General features: G+C 43.6%; 1 protein-coding gene across 1 annotated transcript in view; it reads right to left on the bottom strand.

The window, feature by feature from the left end:
• ntn4 (netrin 4) overlaps nucleotides 1–11,133 on the bottom strand; it is a 19,200-nt gene extending 8,067 nt beyond the window's left edge. Inside the window, exons 1-3 of the mRNA XM_031859059.1 lie at nucleotides 10,732–11,133; nucleotides 8,806–9,362; nucleotides 3,770–4,048 (exon numbers count right to left, since the gene is read on the bottom strand). Coding sequence (XP_031714919.1) covers nucleotides 3,770–4,048; nucleotides 8,806–9,362; nucleotides 10,732–10,777 — 882 coding nt within the window. The 5' untranslated portion in view covers nucleotides 10,778–11,133. The remainder of the gene's footprint in view (nucleotides 1–3,769; nucleotides 4,049–8,805; nucleotides 9,363–10,731) is intronic.

The raw sequence follows: 11,133 nt of genomic DNA, 5'->3' as shown, positions 1-11,133 counted from the left end.
GGGGGGGGGGGGGGGGGGGGGGGGGGGGGGGGGGGGGGGGGCATGGCATCTGAGGAAGCTCTTTATTTGTTTGCGTTACACCGTGCAACTGTAATGTAGGACACACACTGTTATACAACGATTGTAGAGGCAGACACACACTGATCAACATGGAAAATAACTGCAAACGCACAAAAACACACAGATTGGTGCATTTGTTTCCCACGGTGTGTGTGATGGCTCTGATTCACACAGTAACACACTGTACTAGTATAGCAGAGACTTAAACACATCCACATGCTATAGACTAGAGCCAAATGTCCTCCAACCCCAGATCAGTCCTGCAATGTAGAGGCGAACACACGCACACACGACTGCTTTTACACCGTTTCAATCACAGTAATAGGGGGAAGCAATTGAGAGGTCCAGGCAGGAGAGCTAATGATACATATCGCAAAAATAATATAAAAAATAGGTAATTAATGGAAAACAGTGGAGAGAAATGAGTGGAAAAAGAAGAAATGGACAAGAGGGGAAGGAAAAGGGCAGCAGCTGGCTCGAGTCCAGACAGCTGGTATTTAAACCCATTTCACATGTTTACCATACCGTGATACGGGACAATTAACACATGTACACACTGAGAGCTGCACACACGCAATTATGTAACCGCCACCGTCCACGGGACACGGCAGAGACGGACTGATGTGTGACGCCAATGATATCAGTTACTTTAAACTTCCATAGGTGCCAAAAAGGAAAAATCATGCAGCTGTAGAATCAGAAACAAATAATTAAATGTATAGCCAGAAACATACTTTTGGAGGGTCGGATAATGATTTGAGTTTTTCCATTATTAAACAATGAGGTGACAATGAACTGCTAAACACATTAAAACATGCAGCTACTGACATTTTATAGTCCTCAATTATTCAAGGGTTTGACAACATTTTAAAAGTTTTATTACTTTTGTACTAAATGTACGTAACTCATCATTTTCGATAATCTGCAAAAACTGTTTCCTTTCATTTCATTTCCGATAATAACCCTTAAAAAATCTCGATTGATCTTGATGGATGAAAGTATCTTCGAACCGCCGATCCTCTGATTGAATGTGTTACGTGTACCATATGTTTTAAGTTCTCTCTACTTCTGTGACTGAAATAATGTAAAGAGCTAACACACAAATGTCTCTTACAGGCCGAGTAGTACTTATAATAAACAGATGTTCACTCTGTGTGTCTTAAAGTAGAGCAGACAAATATGCAAGGGGGGGTGCAAGTGAAAGAAAGTTAGTTTGTGAAAAACAAAGAACACACTTCTAATTGGACTAATTGCTGCTAACGCTCCAGTAGTTGTCCCTGGATGTCATTAGGTTTGTAAATGTGTGTAACTGTTGGCTTTGTGGCAAACTAAAAGACAGTGTAATCACCCTGAACCGCAAGAAAAACCCATGTGGGGAAACAGGAGCGCAAAATAATCCAACAACAACAAACAAAGTGGCCTTTTGGTCTACGTTCACAGTGTCTGTTCACAGTGTCTGAGCAGTAACGACTCGACCAATCAAAGGGTCACTTTCACCGCTGATTACTGCACACACACACACACACACACATGCAGACAAAACACTGCATGCTTAAGCACACACACTAAACACACAGCCGACCAAACAAACAGACTGTACATATATGAACAGAAGAGAATATAATATCATACTGTATGTTTAGTGTAAACCAAAAATAACTACGATTTACTCGAGTACATGTGATGTGAATGCAGGGCGTTTACTTGTAGTGGAGTACTTTTCCTTAAAGGAACAGTGTGTAGGATTTAGGAGAGATTTATTGGCAGAAATGGAATATAATATTCACAACTATTTTTTGTTGATTTGTTGTGTTTAAGTTAGCTTAGAATTAGTCCTTCATATCTACATAGGGAGAGGATCCTCTTCACGGAGTCCGCCATGTCGCACCGCCATGATTCTATGGTAGCCCAGAACGGACAAACCAAACACTGGCTCTAAAGAGAGTCCTCAGTGTTTTTAGGTTACCTGAGGGCCACTGTAGTTCTCTCTGAGTAAAGGAACACTTCCATCCCCGAGTCATCACTAATCTCTTCCCTCATCTCCCATCTCGTGCTGCCCTGCTTGTTTGGGTTTTGCCAGGCTCTGGGTCGAAACAGAGACACAAAACAAACTGCTGATAAAACTGCTGTAAAAGTCTCTTATATAACTTCCGTGTGTTGACGGAATGCTACCCGCATGGGGAACTGCAGAACGATGACCCGAGGTAATGTTGTGAGGGCGGTTAAGAAGGATTTACTGTTCAAACTTTACGTCTTGGGAGCAGTTGGACTAATATTTGTGATGAGAGATGAATATCTGCCACAAATGTCAGCATTAAAATGATCTATTATCTTTAGTAGTGTTATTGTTATCCTGGCGTGCAGAGCAGAGTTTTACAGCCCTGAGGTCTAAAGACTCTTTCAGAGGACTTTCTACCCTCAAAAGAAGGAAATCCTGATGAAAACACTCGGTAGAGCCGCTTGGAATTTCTTGGCATGAGAATAGCCAGATTTAAAGACCGTGTCCAATAAATCGGCTTCCAATAAATCGTCCAATAAATCGGCTTCAATACAAAAAAACACTGGTATCAGCAAAGAAAACACATGAATACTCTCTCGTTCATTTGCCACGTGTAATACCAAAGATTTCATCTGCTTTAAGGTCTGATAAGTTACAATATTTTTGTCCATTTATCCTTTTATGCACTAAATGACTTTGAAATTGAATAGAAAGACATTTCAGTACAGAAATATCAATGACATGTTTGAAGAAGTTGAAAAGAAGTGACGTTGTAACAGTTTGTCCATTAGATTGGTCTCAATTCTTTAAAAAACTAAAAGTGTTTATCGCTATGGGACTTAAAAATCCTTTACTACTTTATTGATGTCGTTCTGTTATTATAAGTTGTTAAGGAAACTCCTTCTTGACTCACTTTCCCTGTCGAGCCTCACTGATTGTTTCAGAACAGACGTTTCTGTTTGTGGAGATGGTTGTGATAATAGCATAAACTCTGAAACACCGAATCAGCCGTGTCCGTTCACACCTTCATCAACACATCAGCGCCGACATCAACCCTTGAATCAATATCTACATCTCTTGTGTTTGTTATGAACAGGAAAATAAGCCGTTGATCTGAGCTGACAGAAATACAGACGAAGCAGGAGAGAGAAAGGCGATCCCTCCCTCACCACCCCTCCTTTTGTCTGTTATTAAGACGACTGTCAACACAAAGTGAACAAGCTCTTTCGTCCGTAAGTATCGAGCCTTATAGTCTTCCTCAGAACAAGTGGGAAGGCCGCCCATTGGGGTGTGATTGCTCCGTGATAAATATCAGAACAAGTGAGAGAAATGTCAGAATGTCAAAACAAGGCGGAGTGAAGGAAGTGTGGTGCTTTAGTATCACATCATCAAGGCTTAAAACAAGCTTATTACACATTATTGGAAATAAAAGCGTTGATATTTTCTTGAAAGTACCTGTAGACCTGATAGTAAATGTTTTGTTTAATCGTAAACAAACTCTAAAAACCTTTACACACAGGGGGGGGGGGTTCTAAAAATATATTTTTTCAAATCTATTCAAACCTTTTATTTAAAAAGTATTGCAACTGTTGCAAATTCACATCTCTGCCTTTATAAATAGTTTTGATCCAAAATATCTGCAGAGGGGTATTTAGCATTTTGTTGCCGTGAATTCGCCCCCGTCATAATGACCCAGTGCTCCTGTCTTACCACATGGTTGGTGCGGTCTCTGATGGGCTGGTAGCCCGGTGCAGGAACACACTGCTCGGCGTGTCCGTTACAGAAGCAGCTTCCCTTCACGATCAGGTCGTAGATAGCAAAGTGGCGGGTGGGAGGAGCTTCGTGTGTGGAGGCGAGGTCTTTGGCCTGGCAGGGACACGACTGCCTCTTCAGCAGTCTGATCCGGATGTTGGTCACCCTCAGCTGCTGCTGGCCCTCCACCCCGAACGGATCCAGGGACTCCCACTTTGGGAGGGTGCGGTAGATCACCTGTTTGGACAGAGAAAGAGAGATCTTTTTATAATTTATTTTTCCTTATTCAAGGAAACGCCTGATTGGAGGAATGTGCCACTCGCTGCTTGGACTGTCAGCAGTCTTTTCTTCTGATGTTTAAACTGAAATTTTAATTATTCATTTATTGGTCATTTTGAAGTAAGAATTTAGCGATGTAGTTGCAGAAGAGTGCAATTCATTAGAGGTCTCGTGTGCAGGATTTGGCTAATTCTACACTAAAGAAAAGATACGTATTAATGTTATATTCCAATAGATCCCCCTAAATGCTGCAGCCTGGACCTTTTAAGTTTGTGACTGGTCCACATTCAAGCTGCCAGGCTTGATGGATTCTCTGGAGATGTTTCCAGGCAATGGAATGTTTAACAAAAACTGAGTTTGCAGCATTGACTGGCCCTGGAAAGCTATATTTTAATGGCCAGATGCATCAAACTTTATACGATACAGTTTCCCTCATCCTTGATTTACTTTATTCCTTTAAATACGGAAAACAATAATCAAATTCTTAACAGCAGAAAAAACCTGTTCTCTCTTGCAGCCCCATGATTTAGACGGATTAGCGTATTCAGTGGCACAATCAGGTTCATTGATGCTTCTTGTATCACTACATCTGTCACGTTAACGAGGGTTTGTTTTGGTATCATTTGTGCACCAAACTATGACCTTTACACCCCGTCGTCTTTGACTACGTCCTCACGTGTGGGTGTCCTTAAATGAGTGAACCCAACCTTTCTCCCTCTCCATGTCTGGTCCCTGGACATCCTTCAAATCGAAGATCCCTTCATGGGCGGCCTGCCATCGCTGAGCCTATCGCTGCCACTAGCAACCAACACTACTGCTGTTGTCGGGGTGAAAGAGTGGTGTCTCCCACAACTCTCGCTGTGAAAGAAATGTGTGTAGTGTGTCTCTTTACAAAGTGTGTGTTGTTGTCGCTGGCCATCATTGATATCATTGGACGAGTAGTGTGTGTGTGTGTGTGTGTTTTATGTGTGTGTGTTTTCATTGGTTGACGCAAGACAAGAGCAAAAAAAGCCCCCATGTGGCTCCCTCATTGGCTGGATGACTGGCCGAGAGTGTGATGGGAGGAACGCTATTAATTTCCCTGTTGTTGGAAAAGGTCGCGGGGTCACTGCATTGTGGTCCACAATTAAGAGAACACGGCAAATAGGACGAGGGGCGCCGGTCCGCGGGAGAGCACGGAGAGCAGGGCCAAACAAAGACGGGGACGGAGATCCAGCTTCACATAACTCAGGGCCGGACAAAAGGCCCGCGACAGCCCGGTGACACCACAGCAACACCAGCACACACACACACACACACACACTGGCATGCACATAGACATCGGTTTTTGCTTTCCTTTACACAACACAAATTCCTCACCAGGCCTGCTTGGAGATCTCACTACAAAATAATGCGTCGTAGTTTTCCTGTAAATCTGGAGACAGAATATTGGTGTTCGCAAATACGCTGATGACACCCACATTTATGTTAATTTGAACAGCGAGTAAATGTAAGACTCCCCAAGAGTCCTTAATGGGTTTTATGTAGCCAAGCAATATGAAAACAAGTTTAGCTAATCTAGGAATTTATCAGTGTTTATTTTAAGGGTTAAAAGTAAGAATGTCATAACAAAATCAAAATGAAAATCTATCGTTTTGCTCAAAAGACTAAACTAATAATACGGTGCACATTCAGCTGTTTATTTGTGTTGTCTTCCCCTTATTTTCGCTTCTCTTTTTACTACACAAAGCGTGCTCTGAGTTAAAAGACTTTTTTTTTTTCTTTCAAATGACAGCAAATAAGAGTCCTCTTGCAGCAGAAAACATAACTTTTTGATCTTAAACTCTACAAGGTTGCACATGTACAAGTGACCCTACAAAAACAGGAAAGAATAAGACTGATAGCTAGCAGAACATGATGAATGACAAAATACTTTTTTTGGGCTCCAAGTACACACCATGTGTTTTGGTGAGAATCACTGAGGATAAACATTTTTACTGGCACTTGTTTAGGAGGGTTCCCACAGTGAACCTTCAACTGTAATTGAATATACATGTGCAGATTGAAAGGCTATTTTAAGCTATTGCTGCTGTGTCTATTGTGGAATCTGTCCACCTGCGTCCTGAGGCAATGGGTTCACTGTGGGCCATGTGTCCACTTCAGGCTGAAAAATAAAGTAAGTCTGGCTTAAACAGGAGTAATTCCATCAAAGCACTGTGGACTGTAATCTGGTAAACAGGCACAATGGGCATTGATGGAAGGAGAAATACGGAGAGGGGGGGATGGGTGTCTAGCCAACAGTACCAACATCCATCAGAGCAACGGCACTTCCTTCCCAGCAGACAGACGGAAAGCCGACTGTATGTGTTTATCTGAAAGGGCACGGAGTGTGTATGTGTGTGTGTGTGTTCGAGGAACTGTGAAAAAGAGAGAATATGTGTGTTGGCTGGTCTGCCTCACTCTCTTCCCTAAGGAGGTCAGTCTCTACAACAAACTCTCACATTCTTCCAGCCCAGCTGACCTCATAAATAAGATAAGAAACCCAGCACGCACACATGCACACACACAGACACACACACACACACACCACTTTTTCCGCACATTACAGGTGAACACAAAAAGCTTTCAGCGTACCATTTGTCTTACTTTGAAGGAGTGGAGGGTCATTTTTCTGAAAATGATCACAAGGCTGGAACTAAAAGATTATTTTTATTCTAGATTTAATATGTCGATGACTCCAATTAATCAATAAGTTGTTTGGTGTATAATATGTTGACATATGTCTTATATTACAAGTATGTCTTCCAGATGGATTCTTTTGTTTAAGGGACGTTGCAAAATAAAAATAAATTCTATTTACAATAAAAAGCAGCAAATCCTCATAACTGAGAAGCAGACACCAGGCTTTTGTTGAGTCTGTTCAGTGCTAAGTTATAGTAAGTTTGATGTAAATTAGTTTGTTTACATGTATTATTGGTTTTCTCAAAGATTTAGATTTCAATTGACACTTTCTTTGTTTCCATGTTCATATACTTTCGCCATGTCAACTGAGCGAACTCCATCCGCTGATGAATGCCACAAGACGCAGCCGAAAGCTCTATCATTTTAAACGCTCAGCATATTTGTACATGAAACACAGAGGAAAAGGGGAACTACATCCCTGAGACTCATACAAAGTGCAGAGTGAAAGGCTTTGTTGTCATCACTTTGCACAGACCACAGACTGTTAAACTGTCATTATAGCTGCTGTACAATCACAACAAAAACACACAGGAGCAGAGAGAGTGCGAACAGCTGAGCAGCAGCAGCTGCAGGTCTGTCAGACCGCTACTTGACCTCTTTTAATCTCTGGGTCATCGGTTAAGGGGTTAGAGGTCAGAGGTCACGTTCCCAGCACAGGTGGCTGAGACGTGCACAAACCAAAATGTGAAGCACAGAGTCGGAGAGAGAGAGAGAGAGACGGAAGAGAAAAGAAGCCATTTTTTCACACCCTCGAGCAAAAAAGGTGGAGAGAAAATCATGTAAAACGAAAATGCACATAAGCAGAAGTACATAAAGAAAAGATGTATGATACAGCACCAGAATGAGGCCACTGACAGCTGAATACTTGGAAGGAGTCGTAGAAGAGAAGGCCCCTCAAAAAGAGGGCGTAGACACACATCACATATGAGAGCGCTGCAGGGAGTCCGGAGCAGCGCCACGCTTGGCATGTGCCTCCGCACACATCTGCAGATCAGCTCCCCACACACACTGCTTCAATTAAACATCAATGGGCTTCAGGAAGCCCTCTCGTGCTACAGTCAAAGTATGGCTATTAAACACTCACTCACTCACACACACACACACAAAGCTTCCCCCACCTGGCTGAGCTCTGCTTTCATTCTGCTCAGCCGGTATGACTGTATGTCTTCTCGCATGTTGCGTGACTTACAGCGGACAGGACTGAATTTGCTCCAGTAGGATGGGTAATGATACACTTTAAGTCATTTGTTTAGAAAAGAATGAGCGCACTGGCTTGTATTATAATTATGATTATGATATGACATAATTAACAATTCATTCATAGAGGGAGAAAAAAAGCTGAGCAGGAAACTCTCAGTCACCCCCCTCCACTGCAGGTGTGTATCCGCACCTCCTTTCCACCTGCGTCAACCTGCTTTGACGAGAAATGGTGGGAAATCAACCAAGACTTGATGCAAATCTGATCAACCAACGCACATCTGGCGACGTCGTCGTCACTACGGTCAATTACATTCAGAGGAAACTGTTGTTTGAGAGAGAGAAACGTCACTGTGTGTACTTGACACTGAAACTGAATTCAACATGTAGTTAATATAATATGTCACTCATTACTTTTATCAACAACAAAGTGCTGCTCTGTTTCTGTCACAACCCTGAAACCTGCATCAGCGGATCTTTTGGTCATTTGGGGGGTAAATATCTGAGGAAAACATCTGGCTTTGTTGCCGCTAAATGCTCCACTACGTCCACCAGCTAGTTGCTAACTTTTTCTGTCTGTCTGTATTGATGCTGGGAACATGTGGTGCATGTGCAAACTGCTTAAAAGGAGCTGCTCATGTTGCTGGAAATGATGCTGATGAGAGCTGTGAGAATGAACCGAAACAATGAGCGTAAAGAAGCTCAAATGCTCCGTAGAGCTGTGGTTTGTTGCTATGAGCCACATCGGTCACATGCAGTGATTTAGAACAGTAACAGACACACGGCTCCGTCCTCACCTCTCCACGGTTGCAGGGATAAGCCCCGGAGTATTTGGCGGTGCAGGCGGCCCCGTCCCGGCCCACGCCTGCTGCCTTTCCCTCCTCCACCCCGAAGGCGGCGCTGCAGTTGCCGGCGTAGTACTGCAGCATCTTCCACGATCTCCCAAAGTCCTGCGACCGCTCCAGGGTCATGGCGGCCGGCCTCGGCGAGCGAAACACCATGATGAGATGCGTGAAGTAGAACTCTGCCTCCAGGTCCAGCTGCACCGTCTCGGACTCCACCCCTTCAGCAGACTGCCACCAGGTGTTGGGGTGACGGAAGGAGGAGTCTGACATGGCCCCGGCCAGGTGGGACAGGAGGGGCAGGCCGGCGTTGCATTTGGCGCACTTGGCGGCGTCGCAGGCCAGGTTGGCGTTGGGGTCGGAGTACGAGCAGTAGAGCTCGGTGCCGTTGTTGCCACAGACGGTCTGCGTCAGGACCCGGCGACCCAGGGCTAAGTTACCCATACGGGGGTTGCAGGCCCGGCTCTCACAGCGAGGAGCCACACCGGCACGAAACACCTCCACCGACAGACCTGCATGGAAGAGAGAGAGGAACAAATGAGTTTACATGTGTACTATAAGGTGACTAAACTGCTTTCTAGAGAAAAGAATATGTCCGCTGGGTGTGACACTCATTATACCTTAGCTTAAAGGGTCAGTTCACCCAAATCACACACCTCCAGTACCATTTATCCATGCTAGATTTCTGTCTCTTGAGGTTTCTGCCTTCACCCCAGTACAATGAAGGTAAATGAAATACACAGCTTTGGGGCATTAAAATAGAACCAAAATCACATACTGGATAAGTCACCGGGACTATTTCTTCGATAGGATGCAGGAAGGAGGCAGAGAAAGATAGACTACAGATAAGTAGTAACTTATTGTTAATTTACTTTTTTAACTCCAAAAGTCCCGATTTTAACTTCTTTAATAAGCAGGTTTGGAGGTTTTAGAGAGTTTAGTGAACAGACAAATCTGAATCTAAGTAACAGAGTATGCGAGAGAGTCTGTGGGCGAGCTGAGAATAATAGTGACTCAATGTGTGTGTGTACACAGGCCAAGTGATTTACCTCGATGGGAAATGTTATGCAAAAGGCATAATAGAGGCATTGTGCACCTGCCTGCAGCCAGCGTGGACTCTAACACAGACAAAGTTTGGCAGCTCGTGTAGGATGAGCAGCATTCAGACGCCTTCCAGACGCTCTCCAACCCCCCCGAGGGCCACAGTGTCATCTTCCAACGCGGATTTATTATCCAGAACCTGGAGCTCACTTTGTTTTTCCAACGTCAGTGACTTCACAGATAGACTCGTATTAAACCTCAGGGCCTGGATCAGTGAACTTTTGCACTGAGGGATCTTTTTTGGTGTGATGTTCTTTTGTTAGAGTGGAGTTCATGCTGAATTACATAACTGTCTGTATGTGGCAAGGTCATGAGGGGAAGACTGAAACCTTTTAGACTGAATAACCTTTAATTTGGTGCTAATTAATAGGACATAAACGAATAAACAAGAGTTAATTATGTTATATTAAACTTAGATATACATAATCTGGACGCTGTTAATCTATAAAGATAAATCACAAACTCTGACGTTTCTAATATGAAACTTCCATCCAAATCTGTGCAACAATAAGGCTCAGACATATCCTCCACTGCTCTGTCTCCTCGAGGTTTACATGGAGACTTGAGTTTGATAATTTAGTTTTTGATATCGCATATTACCGTTTTATAGATGAGGGCTCAGGTGTTTAATACACCGCAGATGAAACTCTTCCAGTCAAGAGATTAAATTGCCTAAAAATCCAGGCGAGTTCTGCATTGCTGCACTTCTCCCTTCACATTGTTGAATTAGTGACAATAACTCATGAGGATGTTTGATGTAAAAAACAACAACATACTAACCTGCATTTGACAACACGGTCAGGCTGATAGCAAATAAAATCATCATATCTCCGTGTTTAAAGGAATAATCCGAGATATGCGAAGAAGAAGAGGGAGAAAATCCGTGGAGTTATTCGGACATCAAGTACGCGAAGATTTCATCCGCGGTGGCAAGTGCGTAGCTTTCAAATCCAGTGTGGACTTTCTCTTTCACTCAGCTGCGATCCAATAAGCCGATAACAACTCGTGAAGAAGCGACATGGTCCCGGACGGTGTGCGATGTCCCGCTGAGAGAGAAGAGGACCGATGGTGAAGTGAACGGGTCTGCTCAGCTCGTCTGCTGCTTCGGGACGCGCAGCGTGTTTCATTTCCCCGCAGTGTGCGCCTGTTCTGCACCCGCTCTGCCCCGCAGATCTATTTCTA

The sequence above is a fragment of the Anarrhichthys ocellatus genome, unplaced genomic scaffold (assembly GCF_004355925.1).
Source record: "Anarrhichthys ocellatus isolate YVR2014 unplaced genomic scaffold, GSC_Weel_1.0 scaffold21, whole genome shotgun sequence".
NCBI lineage: Eukaryota > Metazoa > Chordata > Actinopteri > Perciformes > Anarhichadidae > Anarrhichthys > Anarrhichthys ocellatus.
This window is presented reverse-complemented; position numbering and strand designations above follow the sequence as displayed.